Raw genomic sequence first — 15,507 nt, 5'->3', positions numbered from 1 at the left:
CTATTTCAGCTGAAAATGAAAATCTCCATTCTGATCCCTGAATATAACGTGTTGATATAGAGTATTTAAATAGTGCTACAGAAAATACACACTGTAATAAAAATAAGGTAATATGCAAATGTGGGCTTTAATGTGGGCTTTTACTCCCCCGGGTGGAGTTAAAGAGCCTCATTGAGAGTTTGTTCTGTTTTTTTTTCACCAGATGGAATTCCGTTTCTGCAGAGACAAATAAATCATCCTTTTGGCGAGGGTTGACATTAAAATATCATTAATGCCGGTAAACATTGAGTCATTTTCACTCACTACAAAAAAATCCTGGTATTTTAACCAGCAATGAGCAGGTAATGATACTCTGTATCAATATCAGAGCATATTTCAAGGTAGTTGTATCCATACCTCTTATTGTCATGAGTAACTCATATTTGCTTAATTGAATAGAATTTTTTTCATAACTTCTCGTTATTCTAAGGAAAATGATAAATTGGGTTATGCGGATCTGTCTTTGAAATTATGTCTGTTTCAAGGAAAGGAGAATCCTATTGACATTTGAATGCTAATCCACAAACTGTTATCAATAGGAACTAAACGTGGTATCGGACATCCTTAATTTGAACTTTCACAACATTAGTAGCATTTTTTTTTCTGTGTTTTAGATTTTTACGAAAATCTATCAAGTCTACATGTCAGTCCTCTATGATCAACGCCTTAGGGAAATCCTCCAATTTAAATAATTGAATAGACCATTGTCATTAGTTTCATGTTATTTTAAGGAAAATGATATATTGGAAAATGTGGAACTGTCATTTAAATTATCTATACTTTTAAGAGGAAGGTCAATTTAGGAAGAAACGTATCTACATTTTTATGCGAGTGCTCGTATCTGATCAAAACGAGGTATCAATCCTTGGGTTGACCTTTTAAAACATGACCAAAGTAGTATTTTTCTTTTATCTGTGTTGGGGATTTTCACTAAAACTAACAAGGTGACCAGTGTTGAAAAGTCAAACATCCTCTCTGATCAACCGCCTCAGGGAAATCCTTTTTTGTATGCTACTGTGATCTGGAAATGGGCGCATAGGGAATGACTGAGAGCTCAGGTATGTTGTGTTTCCTTAGCTGGCTTCCGCCGAGACCCTTTGACTTTAGTGTCATCCCGAGCAAGAGTTTTCACGCTTGTGTCTGACATCTGCGTCAGTCTTTAGGAGTTTCTCTGTACGTGTATTTCTAGGTATGGAAATGCACCTTAGGTTGAATGCTTCAGGAACACTGCATCCTTACATCCTCCAAACGGGACTGCTTGTATTCATACCCTACTAGCTGTCACTTAACCCCTTAATGTTCCTACGGCTCACCGGTGGATTGTCGGACTGTTGATAAACATCTACGTGTACCGCATGATGTCGACAGTCACCGAAAGAACAAAATCTGGGACACAAGCGGCAGAAATTAGTTTTCTTCACAGGGTGGCTTGGCTTTCCCCTAGAGCAGGGGTCGGGAACCTTTTTGACTCAGAGAGCCATAAAAGCACAATTTTTGGAAATGTGTTTCAGTGAGAGCCATATAATATATTTTAAGACTGAATTCAATTAAATGTGAGCATAACAAGCGTCTTAATTTATTATTTTAAATAATGATGTTATAATACTCACCATTAATGCGTCTTCTGGTGCTGCATGGATTTGCTGATGGTTTTGTAGTCTGGTTGGTACTTGGTGAGTTAAAGCTTCATGCAGGCATTGACGCCTTCATCCGTTAAATGTGATCGTAGGTTGGACTTGATGTTTTTGAGATGTGAAAATGACTGCTCACATGAATACGTCGATCCAAACATTGTCAATACACCAATACTCACACGCCTCAGTGTGTGGTATGTGACTGGAAGCGTGTTCCAAGCTTTGAGAATCAGCTCGTCTTTGGATTGAAGTTTGTCCAGTTCTGTCCTCATGTGCTTGCTCGCCAACTCCGCTTTCTGTCGTGCAATTCTTTCCAATTCTTCATTCAGTGATTTGAACTTGCTCATCCTCATCTCTGAGGCCTTCAGGTCAGCCACTTCTGCTTCAAAATCTACCAGGGAGACATCAGGAATGCAACTCAGGTCGGCTGTGTTCAGTGAACACTCGTTTGGATGGGTGGTGAACTTAATAAGACCACAGTGCTCACGAAATTCTCCAAAGTGCGCTTTGAACGACTGGAGGAGACCGGATGTGAAGCCAGCTAGCTGGTGGAGATGTTTTGAGTGGGCTCACTTGTTGTGTATGCCTCTGTAAACTCTGTTTTTCGAAATGTAGTAAGCGACCTGTTTCAAAATCCTTGATCAAGAGCTCCAGCTTGTTTTCAAAAGCAAACACAACGTGTTGAAGGAATAACACTGTATTTCCAACGCCTTGCACTTTAACGTTGAGCTGGTTTAGATGTTCGGTAATATCGACGAGATAATGAAACTTGAGGAGCCACTCAGTTTTCGCTACCTCAGGATGCTCGTTGCCTTTCGTTTCAAGAAAAATCCGTATTTCGTTGAGGCAAGCCGTAAAACGGCTGAGCACCTTTCCTCTTGACAACCAGCGCACATTGCTCTGCAAAAGCAGACCGTGCAAAGGGGCATGGCGTGTGTCGAAGTGCCGCTTAACATTCGACTGTTTCATCGATGCAATTTTGTCATAGCAAATTAGGCATACCTCTTCACAAAGGCAAATTCTTCGGGCTGTTCGTCCTGAAATGTACGATATTCATCATCTTTTTTTCGTTTCGCCATCTTCTCCGTCGAAGAGTTAGCTTTGAGCTAATGACCAACGGCCAAGTGCCAATGGACGCAAAAGGGGGCGTGTACCTGTGCCCCCCAGTAACGGCCAACATCGGGTATTATCATCCAATTAAAATAGACAATCGCTCGTGCAACTGCAACTCTGCACAAGACATGATCAATAGAAAATCGATGGATGCATTTAAGTAAACGATAATTTTTTTAAACCCAAATCTGCGAGCCAGATTTGCGAGCCATATGTTATCATCAAAAGAGCCATATCTGGCTCGCGAGCCATAGGTTCCCGACCCCTGCCCTAGAGAATCTCAGTCATCCGGAAGGGACTCTCTGGGTTGAGAGGAGTTAGCTGAGGTGGCTCAGGTATCTTATAAGGATGCCTCCTGGACGCCTTCTTCAAGACATGTTCCGGGAATGGCTCACCGGCAGGAGGCCCAGGAGACGCTGGAGAGACTACGTCATTGGAAAGCTTAAACTTTTGGGACTCAAGACATGTTGACCTTCAAAATGTACTCATCACAGAAACTCCACGATCAGTCTGAAAAGATACCTGAAATCTATAAAGTTCATCAATAAGTCACCTGGTAGTCAGCTCAGAGATCATTTTTTGCAAACATGGAGTCGTTACATCCAGGACCCTCCAGTGAATCCAAGCGTGTAAAATATTTACTCCAAACCCCGCAAAAATGCCGGCAGATAAAGCAAAATCCCTATACAAGTATTTCTGCATCATTGGATGTTCCTTGTTGCAATCTGTCTGTTTCACCACATAATTCCTGTTTATAAAAAAAAAAAAACAACTCTGAAATGTATTTCCAATATCCCTGTTAGCCCCTGACCTTTTGATGAACACCACTCTCAACCAAGAGCAGGCCTCTTTTCACGGCCCATGCCCGCATTAGCCTATAAGGGCCTGTATTGATAAAACTGTTGAGCTCCGAATATCTTTATCCAATATTAACCGATTCAAATGGTGATTGAAACATTGGTCAGCCAATGAAATCCTGAAAGAAATGATACGCACTGTATATTCAAGTGAGTCCTTAAAATAAACGTGCCACGCGTGATTTATTTTTATGCACCATTATTACACTAAGTGTGAACAATCATTGATGACTTCTGGAAAGAGAAGTCAAACATTTACAACTCTTTCAAAATGTCTAATATGTATAAATAGAAAAGTAAAATATAGATCTTCAAAGGTTTTATAGCTGTATACTGGTCGTCTCTAAATGGCCACCTTTGGAAATGCTTTAGACCTACCCTTAGAAAAACATGTACAATACAATTTTGAGTTTTTCAGATTGTGATTACATTTGTAAAGGTACCAGGTTAGGCCTAAAGCTATTTTCTCACTTTTTTTCCAGCTAAGACGTCCATGCTCCACTCATCTGCAGGCATTTGATTGCAACAAAAGAATTCAGGCAAGAATACAAACCTTCTATTTCTGGTTATTCCAACTCAGATTACTTAATTTTAGTAGCACTTGCAGTGATTATTTAAGTTTGGGACAAAACTTCAAAAGACACCATAACAGTCCATATTCTCCAAACAGTTAAAGGACAGCATTCAATTTACTTAAGGTTTGTCTTGGATTGTGATTTTAGGCATATTTTACAGGAATGTTATGGGTTAAAGGTATTCCCAAACAGATTTTTTTTTTTTTAATTAGACAATGAACGTTTAGTTTTCTTCCCACAATTATGTCAGTTTGTGGAAAAATATTCCTTGTTCCACGGGGCCCTATAAAATTTAGTCTCAGGTTGACCAATTTGGCTTGTTTCCCCTGGAGCTGTGACTTCAATGAAGGAACACAACACTTACAAAAAGGCAAATCCCATTAACACAACATATGAGGCAGCTCCGAAACAGACAGGTATTGTCCTGAACTTTGAATACCGCTCATTTCTGCTCGGAAAAATGGGAACCTTGCATACCTTGTCGCTGGGGGGGCCTATGACTTATTTTTGTCAGATTTGCCTGCTTCTACAGCCAAAAGCTCCATGCGGTACGTTTACCTGCTGTCCTTGCGGTGTGTGTTACTTGCTTGTCTTTGACTCTTTTTATATAGACGATTGTGGCTTTTCATTTGCTGTGTGTGTCGCAGTTGTTATTATATTGTATGGATAGCTCCCGGTTAGCGTCAGGCCTGCTGAAGGCTTCCTGTTCTGTTTGTTGCTGGTTAGCATTGTTGGCAGCTGGATAGCCAACTATCTTGCTGTGTCGTTTGGTTTATTCCTGGTCTGGTTTTGGTTTGTCATCGTGCCTTTTTTTTATCGTTGGTTCCTGGCTAGCCTGGCTGGTCTTTGCGTGTTTTTGGTCGGCCATCCTTGCGTTTTTCCGCAGAGGCTGTGGCCACCTTCGTTGATCGCTCCCGGTTTGCCCCCGTTAGCTTTCCATGTGTTATTTTTGTCCCTTTTTGGATGTCCGCCCTTTTTTGTTCCATTTCTGTATCCACCTGTGTCACAACACCTAGCCACTTTTCACATAAGCTACCAAAACCTGGCTACAGATGGCACTGTTGTCTAATGTAAACAAAAAACAGTGCTAAAGTGCCGAGTAACAAGACGGCAGCAAACATGGCGGCGACCTAAGTAGGGATTCCACTATAAAAAACACAAATTTCTCGACATGTTTTTTTTAATGAAAATTGGTAACATTGGTAGGATAATTTATGTATTTCAAATCAATGTTGTGTTTTTTTTATCGAATTAAAGTTTTTTTTTTACCACTAGGACGCACTAACTGTTACACAATCCCTTTAAAACCTTTGTAACCTCTTTGACTAATTAACACCTAAAGCAATATGGTGACTGGTCCGCCAGGTTACCGGTGTTATTTACATCAAATCACAGCTCTGGTAGTCAAAGACGAGACAGGACGCTCATTTTTCCTCAGAAAAATCGGAACCTTGCTCAACCTGTGGCTGGGGGGCGGTTTTATCGGAGTTCCGCCAAAAGCTGTGTTGGGGTAAGACACAGGGTGCGTTCCTTATTTGCCTTGGGCGCCTTTTACCTCAAGCGTTTGTGTTTCTGTTTGTTTTTTTCGCCTCGTGTGTCGCTGTTGGTGTAATTTTGTCTGGCTAGCTTCCTGTTACCGTCAGGACTGCCGAGGGCTTTCGTTTTCTGTCTGCTCCTGGTTGGCACTTGTTGGCTGCTAGTTGTGTGTTGTTTAGCTGGCTAGCCTGGCGTGAGCTCTGGTTTTGCTGTGAGCCAGTGTTTGTTTATTCCTAGCTGGCTTCGTGATTGTCGACATAGCCCTTTCCACTTTTCGTCGTACGTTCCCAGTTAGCAAGGCTGCTCACTGTGTTTTCTAGTCAGGCTGTCATCGATCACTTCACTTCACTTGGTGGCTCTCTGTATGCTTCTTTTGCCAGTTAGTGCCTTCTCACTATTTGTTGTAGCACTACTGCATCCACCTGGGACACAATGCCTCGGCATTCTCCACAAAAACTACCAAATCTTTGCTTCAAACTCTCGTAACCTCTTCAACTGGGTGCTGGTGGTCCTCTGATGACGTCACAGCTCAGAATGACAAAGACGAGACATGCTCTCTTCAAAATTAATTATCTTATGAAAAAAATTGGGGTTCACCAAAGAAAACTACTGTATACAAATGCAGTGTTCATTTTACCTCTGAAAAGTGATGGTGTTGTGGCAAATACACTTGCAAATGTAGAATGGATTTGCATACATGTGGAAATTTAGAAAGACTTGCTTACGTTTGTGGGAAAAGGTCGGGTAGACATCCTTGAAGATACTCTTGGCAGACATTAAGTTTCCTTGAAGATAGCGTGCAAGGGACGGGACGCTCTGTACTTGATACGTGATACAGGACCGCCTTTTGGGGTGTACTCAATCGAAGCCTAATCGTCACTACCAGCTTTAAATACATTGTCATTTTCCCTGCTCTGTGAGATCTTTATTGACGCATCAATAAAGTGACATCTCCCTCCATAACGAAGCGGGCTCCTGTCTATTTCTTTTATCCACTTATGAGAAGACTTTCTCTCGATTATCGGACCTCCAATTTCTACAACATTGGGTCCCGGGGACTTGCATGCTCAAAAATCTATGGGTCCCAACAGAGATCTATGGGTCCCCAAAATGTAGTGTTATCAAGGTTGAAATCTTAAATCGGCGACAAATATATAATATAAATCTACATATTCAGTTTCAGTTTTTTCAGTTTTAATCATAGTTTATTGGTAATACAAATCAGTTATCACTTCAAGATTTTTCAGTTCACAACAATATTGTACTTTATACAAAATAAAATTGCTGAAATAATTATATTAATCTATATTCTCATTCAGTTTTAATCATCACAGTTAATTGGTAATACAAAGCAGTTATCACTTCAGATTTTTCCGTTCACAAAAATATTGTACATTATACAAAATAATATTGCTGAAATATTAGTCTATGTATTTATGCAGTTTTAATCATCACAGTGAATTGGAAATACAAAGCAGTTATGACTTCAGATTTTTCAGTTCATATATTCTTCGTGGTTTGCTGCCTTCAATGTCCAATCCATTATCATCCTCCTCATAGCGTAACCAGGAATATGATTTAGTCCATTTTGGCAGAAAAGTCCTTGTCTTGCTAGGAGTATTCTTTTGTTTATTTTCTTTCGTGTTTTCTTTGCCGTTTTTTCGTGCCTGAATTATTGCCGTTGTTATCACTTTCTGCACTACGTTTAGACTTATTATTGACACCGAAATAATTACCAATTTTGTGTTGATTTTCACCTAGTACTAACTGTTTTTTCGGAGGTATACTTAACCTTCACATTCCCTCGACAACAACCACCAAAACAATGACGTAATCTCAAAGCAACGAGAACTCGTTTGCCGAGATCGGCGTGCAGACGAAAAACTCGAACCGCGAGACCGAAACAACAATGGCGTATCTGCCTGACGAAAAGTTTGGAGTGCGGTAAATCTTTGTTAAAAAGAAAAGTAATCGGGAAATAACGACAATTTTGTGTCAAAAAAGTTGCGGCCCGGGGACGCACGTTGATTTGACACAATGCGTCCCCAGCAAAAATCATGCGTCTGGGACGCAGGGACGCGGGCTAACGAGAACACTGCAGATTTGATGCAAAAACATGTACTATCTCCTCACATTTTGCATGTTTAGGAATGTAGGAATACCTTTAAAGAAGGGGTGAATGTCAAAGGTCATGCCAGTTTGCCGTCAAAGCAGAGAGTGAGTCTCCCCCCCCCCCCCCCCCCCCCCAACACTTCCTGCTGCCAGTGTATGTTAGTAGTCAGAGAGGATGCTGGGAGATAAATTTAGACCTCCAGCTCCCTCTCCATCTGCCATTGCTCAGAGTAGGTTTGTTTCCATGGGAACCAGCACCAGGCTACCACCAGTAGGAGAGAATAGGGAGAAGGTGGTATGAGTGTGTGAATTTCACTGTGTTTAGGGAGGCAAAGGGTGACGAAAGCTTTTTAAAAAGCACTTAAAATAGTTCATCTGTCCTGAGGGTACAATGCATTTTATTGAAAACATCATTACCAGCTGCGTGCATATTTATGGGTATTGGTAAGGGATATCATGCGCCGAGCTAAGTGTTTTATTTGACTGAAAGTACAAAGCATGGACGTGGAAGAGCACTCCAGTGTGGCAGGGATCCCCTTGAAAACAGGAATACTACAAACAGTACCGGTAACGGCTCACTTATTCGCTCTCCACCTATTTGGAACAATATTATTCAGTTAAATGAGAGAAAGGGGTGGGTGCTTTGAACTATTACCGTAAATTCCGGACTATAGAGCGCACCTGATTATAAGCCGCACCCGCCACATTTCGGGAGGAAAACCGATTTTGTACGTACACAAGCCGCACCTGCATATTAGCCGCATGCGCCCACATTGAAAAAACGCAATACAAACACGAAATTAACCCATACCCGATACAGTCCAAAAAACACAGCCGGCAAAATGAACGGTAAATGATACCGGTACTTAAGATTGAATGCAGACCTGCAGAGTCCGGGTGCTCGTTGAAAGTAATCCAAGGAAAAAAGTGTAGATTTCCAAAGGTAAGGGTGGGAAGAATATAAATCCACTATTGTTGACCGGGTCCACAAACACGTCTCACGTTTACTCCACTTCCCGTCAGCCCGCGTTTGCCCCGCCCCTTCTTTCTCATTTGCTCGTGCAAAACATCAGAATAAGTTTCTAAAATAAATACATAACAAAAATATACAGTTGCAAATACATATTATACATGGTTACACATATTTACAAAGAAAGACGGTACACCGAGAGAGTTTTCAAAGCTTTAATAATAATATTATAACTTACATCCCAAACCGGGCCTGTGAAGGGTAGCAAAACGCTACTAGCAACACGCTCGCAACACAGTAGACAGCTCTGTTAAAAACACATACCGTGCTTGTAGTAAGCACGGTAAACCATCCTCATCCTCCTCCTTATAACTGACGTCATCAAAGTCCTCTTCCTACAGTATGGGAAAGAGACTTTGTCATATAGACGTCGTCCCTCGCTCCCTTTTTCAAAAGCACGCTAGCATCACGCTCGCTAAGTAAAGTTTACGTGCGGTAGCTCTGCTTCCTTCTATATCGGACTGCTCGATTGCGTTTAGCTTTCTTTTTGCAATTTGCATGATGAGAATATGTCTACGCTAATTTAATTTGTGCACAAGCTAAGAAGTTGCAGTCTAAATTTTACCTTACCGCCGTTAGGAAAATTACATAAATTGGCCGCATCACTGTATAAGCCGCAGGGTTGAACGTTTGGGAAAAAAGTAGCGGCTTATAGTCCGGAATTTACGGTAATCTAAATCCATTGTTATATCGAGAAGAAGAATATATTACTATAATCTTTTTTTAACACGTGCTTGTTTGAAACCGGAACTGGCAAACTTTTACTAAAATGGAAATAAAGCAGTCAGAGACTAAAATACTCGTCTCAAGGCCAGGTTTTTGTTCTACTGTTTGAATTCGAAAATGGGGTTGATTTGCTTTTAAAAAGGGAGATATTCTTTTTGTCTGTTCCAATGACCAAAGGTGAGTATTTGAATGCTGTAAATTGGTAGGTGTTTTGAAAACTCATTCAATGCCATATCAAATGAATATGTTTTCAGAAGAATTGCGTCTGAGTGCCGAAGCTAAAAAATACATTTTTCTTGTTTTCTTAAAAAAAAAAAACGATTTGAAAGGGTTTGGCACTGCTCATCAACTAGTATCAAGCCCATGGGAATGATTTGAGGATGATGAATCACCATTAGATGGCAGGAGTGGCTTTGATCAGATCTTTGTCCACACATCGAAGAAGCACCCACTTCCTAGTGTTGCCTCCTCTTTCCGGCAAATGAGTGTGTAGGTGGCCCCAAATGGCGATCAGGCATACTGAAGCAGTGTGGTTAGAACAAATAGGCAGTTAACTCCTCAACAGAGCTTGTTTCTATCCAAAAAGATGACCAAGTCCTATTATCATTGTCTGGTCAGAGATGTGCACGCCCAGGAGTTTGAAGGAGTGGACTGTCTCCACAAGGGCTGCAACTAACAAATATTTTCATAATTAATGAATCGGACGATTTTCTTTGCGATTAATCGATAAATCAGATTTTTTTTAATATATTTTTAAATTGCTTCTTTCTATTCAAATATTGAAGTTTGGACAGACAAAAAATAGTGCACAAATCAATATAATATCCTATGATATAAAACAATTAAAAACCTTGACAATAAACAAAAATACATAAAAATAAATGCTATACACCTGCAAATATGTAAGATACTCTTTTCCTACCACCTTATGCGTGGATAATATTACTTTTTGACTTATCATAAAAAAGAAAAAAAGAGCAATACATTTCATTTTATGTTAAGCAAAATTGTATGTTTATAAAAAATACAAACCCACTTTCAAAGTTTTGTCAATAAATTTGTTTTTTTTTGGGGGGGTTAAATCTTTGAAAATGTTAAACATTATAAATGAGAAAATTATATAAAATTTGCTTAAGAATCTCCCCCTTGTATTAAACATGCCATTATTATTATTTATCTTTTTACCTTATTTATTTTGTTTACCTATTTTCCGTTTTTTTCTGTACCTCTGCAGCACTTTCTACTCCTTTGAAGGTTTATTACAGTCAATTATTACGAAGTTGAAATGGTAATGCCAATTTTGTTTGTAATAATGCAATGTTTAATAAAAACAGATTTTAAAAAATGTAAGATAACTTTTTTATAAAAACGGTCTTGGTACCTTCTGCCAAAGTGGTATTACAAGTCTCTGTGTCACAACTGTGTGTACCTTTATTTGCATTGATGTAACGTACTTAATGGCTCATAAATCACGTGATACAGTAAATCCATGATATAATTAATTGTCAACGCTTTTGATAATCGGTTTTATTGATTAGTTGTTGCAGCCCTACTCTCCATTGATGATGAGTAGGGCTGGGTCTCTGCTTGCCCTCTTGAAGTTATGTATGCCTTTGTTGAATTTTTAGTGTTGAGTTTAAAGGGAGAAAAGCAGTAGTCTTATGCATAAATTTAATTGAATTAGTTGTATTCAGGGCAGCACAGCGGCGCAGTGGTTAGCGCGTCTGCGGTACAGTTCTGAGGTCATGAGATCAAACCTCCTGTGTGGAGTTTGCATGTTCTCCCCATGCTTGCGTGGGTTTCCTCCGGGCACTGCGGTTTCCTCCCACATCCCAAAAAGAAATGTCCCTAGGTGTGAATGAGCGAGTGTGTTGTCTGACTCTGTGTGCCCTGCGATTGGCTGGCAACCAGTTCAGGGTGTCCCCTGCCCACTGTCCCTGAAGATAGCTGGGATGGGCTCCAGCACCCCTGTGACCCTACTGAGGATAAGCGGTGCAGATGATGGATGGATAGTTGTATTCCATGTCACTGATATTAATGTTGTGAACATTGTATACAACGAGATTAGACATGGACGTAAGGTTGTGGGGGAAAAAAGAGAAAAGACTGTCAGGATAAATAGGTAAAAATTTACAACATAGCAATCAGAGACCAGACTAGGATATAACAATGATAAAAACAAAAAAATAGTGCATCCTAACGTAAAGTGGTGATGTTGGGAAGTATGAATGGAGAGCAACTCAGGTCACTGCAGTTGTTCTTCTTCCGATGCCCCACTTTGAGACCATTTAATCAACAGAGCTGCTACTTCTGCTTGTAACAGAGTCGTGTACTTTAGGCCTTGAATTAAATCAGTTTTTGTTTTATTGCAAATCGATTAGGGATAACCTACAATCCTGATCTTGACTTAATGGCTAAAGGGAGTTATATTTTATCCAGGGATTATACTGTTATCCGATTTAACATTAGCCTGATCTATTGCCTTCTGACATGTTTCAAAGACAATGTGATCAGTGTCTGAGAAAAATCTTATGCCAGTGTTTTCTTATGAGTAGATTCATTCACATCAGGCATGCCTCAGGGGGAGGCAATTTAAGTTTAAATGTATTGCATGAATGGATGAAATGTGTTTTGGTGTCTGCAAGCTAGATTTGTAATTGAAATGTAAGCCTTTTCATTGAGTGCCAAGTGCAATACGCAACATTGATAATTGGTGATTTTTCTTCTCCAAATATGAGGACAAATTACAAACAGCAGCCGAAGGTCACCTCAGGACACTGAAGCTGCTTGGCCGTCGCAGTCCATTCAGGAACTGCAGTCTGGATGTAGAAACTGGTGTTGTGGGGGTTTTGCTGTTCAATGTAGACAGGCCACATGAGAGTGTGTGCAATTGGGTATTTTGCCTTGACGTGGAGGCTACACTCAGGCATTCCTTCCTCTCATCTCTGTGGCAAATCCCTTAGTGTGTTTCCCTCTGCTTAGAGCCAGCAGATCAGACTTTCATGAATGATAAAAACGATGCCTTCCCTTACCTTAAAAACTGTGAAATCATCCAGTTAAAATTTCTCCATCAACAACCTATACCTTTATATTATGATACACCTATTTCCCCAAAACAGCTGTGCTTCTCTTCTTTTGCTCCTTATCCCTTTTTGTTGTGTAAGGCATTCTGTGTCTTACACATCAAGACATTTTCCTCAAATATGTGTAATCTGCCTTTCCAACATGTTTTTGACTATATGCCCTAAAAACGGTGGTTACCTTTCTTTGGTTATTTGCTGTCGAAGTCTCCCTGGTAGACTCTGTCTGCTTTGGCTATGTCACTTATTGGCCAGTTTAACATGTTTGGATTTATTTTCTTTAAAATTCTGTACATACAGTACAATACGTACATGTTTTAATATGAAATAATGTACACTTTCTACATGGAAGTACACTTTAAAAGATTTATTAAAGATTTATTTTTATGCTTATTTCTTTCTGTTTCTTTGCTCTAGATCTTCTACACTATTAAGAGCGAGCACTCTGAAGATGCAGAGAAGATATTGAATTTGGCTGAAATGGCTTCGAATGGACAGAAGAAGAGTTGCTGTAGATCAAGAAAAGATCTATGTTTACCAACATGGCTGCTACTCCAGGGCACATTTTAACAATGCCTCACTTGATCCTCTCGAATGACTTCAGGCCAATGCTGAAAGAGACGCTTTGCTATGATTTACAATCACCGTCCACAACTTCTTTTCTCTGACCTTGCTGCTACCATGTGGTTATCCCCATGAGGCTCAGAGAGCCACTGCGTGTGTTTCTGTGAGGCTTCCTCCTCACTCTATGGCGGCTGAGCCCAGCCGTCCGGGTGACAGGGATCGCTCTGGAAGACAAGAGCAGCAGCAACATGAGGCACCCGAATCATCTTTGGAGTCTGGTCCGCACCTCCAGCAGCAGTCCAATCCCCGTCCTGTACACAGAGCATTAGATCGACTCCAAAACCGCCAACCCAAACGTGCTGATCTTCTTCGGTTACAACAGCAAGCAGTAGCATGGCAGCATACAGAAAACCCGGGTGCATCAGGGGGGAGCTTTTTCCCTCCAGGTTCTGCATCGACTTCATCTCAGCATTCTCCGTCCTCCACCCAGGTTGAACATGGCCATAAGGTCTCATATCAGTCAAGCCAAGAAACAAAAGAGGGGGTTAGCTCTCCTAGGAAAGGAGAGAAGAAACCTCAAAAACCAGGGAAATATGTGTGCACTTACTGCGGTCGTCCATGTGCCAAGCCAAGTGTTCTTCAGAAACATATTCGCTCTCACACAGGAGAAAGACCGTATCCATGTGCTCCATGTGGCTTTTCTTTCAAGACCAAGAGTAACCTATACAAACACCGTAAGTCCCACGCCCACCGCATTAAGGCAGGCGTTGCATCCAGTCGTGACGAGCCCAGTTTTAGTGGGCCAGATGGTAGCGGTGTTGGAGAAGATGTTGAAGAGCATACGGAGGGAGAAAGCACAGAGTCTGAAGATGAGACCGGTCAACACAAAAAATCTACAAAAGATATGTTACTCCGACGTATGAAAGGTGGTAAGGATATCCTAGGTGGAACAGAGGAATGTCAGAGGCCTGAAGACACTCAGGCTGTCAAGCAAAGGCTCGCACTGAGGCTTAGTGAAAGAAAACGTGGTCCGAAGTTTTCACCTGATGATCCTCCTTCCTCCCTCTCAACCTCATCTTCCTCCCTTGGCCCTAGCAGTAAAGGAAGCACAGAGTCTGGTTACTTTTCGGGATCAGGCAGCACTGACCTGTCCCATGTCAGCCCTCCCAGTGCTAGTGCCAAAACATACGCTGAAATCATTCTCGGGAAATACGGAAGGTTGGGAGGGCAGCAGCGTGGTCCACATTCACAGCATCCACATTCTCACCTTTCATCGTTGTCTGGAAAAGAGGAAAAGAATATCCCCTTTGCTGTTCCCAAAACACAAGTAATAGAACACATTACAAAGCTGATAACCATCAATGAAGCGGTAGTGGACACTAGTGAGATTGATAGTGTTAAGCCTAGGCGTTCTTCTCTGTCAAGGAAGAGCAGCCTGGAGTCACCTAAATTGACAACCACTAAAGACCCCTATGTTTTCGATCCCCAAGGAGAAGCCCCTGGTCCCAGTGGCTTAAGTGTGGAGACTGAACTGCCTGCCACTCAGTCAATATCAGCAGTGCCCCTTCTCAGAAGCCGTTCAATGCCATCATCATGCAGCCAATTAGAGTCTTCTTCGGGAACAAGGTCCAAAAGAGGCTACCGTCTCTGCCAGTCATTTGATGAGCAGAAGGCCATGACAACAGAGACTAATGTTGGTCATGCCCACCGTATGTTGAGGCGACAACCTGCCATAGAGGTTCCCTTGGGAGCTGAACTTATGCTGGAGGACATTTCTTCGGCCACTGGCACTGATACAGTCAGCAAACCAGAACAACAACCACCGCAAATTGTGTTGAATATGTTTGAATGCAAAGAATGTGGAAGATGCTTTCAAAATGCTGAAATCTACAGTACCCACAAAGTTGCTTGCACAGTGCAGAAAAAACTGGAACAAGACAGTGTGGATGCAAGCAAAATTTGCAGTGAAGATCGCCCTCAGATGATGATTCACTACAAGTTCAGAGCGCTGGCTATGGCTGTAAGAAAGAGGAGGAAAGAGGAAAGCATAGAAGAGGATCTTCCAAGTCCTCGGTCTGGCACTATGTCAGAGAGTTCGACAGGCATCATCCCAGTCGCAGGTCCACCAGGGCAGATGCAAGCACTTACAGGTTTGTCCACATATTGCTTTGTATAAAAGTTATTCTGTTGGACCAGTCTTAAATCATTAACTGTAATATCGTAGAAACCAGAAAGGTCTGC

General features: G+C 41.2%; 1 protein-coding gene across 2 annotated transcripts in view; it reads left to right on the top strand.

Annotated features, from left to right (window-relative positions):
* hivep3b (HIVEP zinc finger 3b) overlaps positions 1-15,507 on the top strand; it is a 134,052-nt gene that overhangs the window by 85,758 nt on the left and 32,787 nt on the right. For both annotated transcript variants that reach the window (XM_088327332.1, XM_088327333.1), the window contains exon 2: positions 13,120-15,416. In XM_088327332.1, the coding sequence (XP_088183458.1) occupies positions 13,451-15,416 (1,966 nt within the window). In that variant the 5' untranslated portion in view covers positions 13,120-13,450. The remainder of the gene's footprint in view (positions 1-13,119; positions 15,417-15,507) is intronic.

Source organism: Urocampus carinirostris, chromosome 2 (genome assembly GCF_059441175.1).
Source record: "Urocampus carinirostris isolate Australia breed hairy pipefish chromosome 2, RoL_Ucar_1.0, whole genome shotgun sequence".
Classification (NCBI taxonomy): Eukaryota; Metazoa; Chordata; class Actinopteri; order Syngnathiformes; family Syngnathidae; genus Urocampus; species Urocampus carinirostris.
Note: the sequence above shows the minus strand (reverse complement) of the source record. Positions and strands in the feature narration are given on the sequence as shown.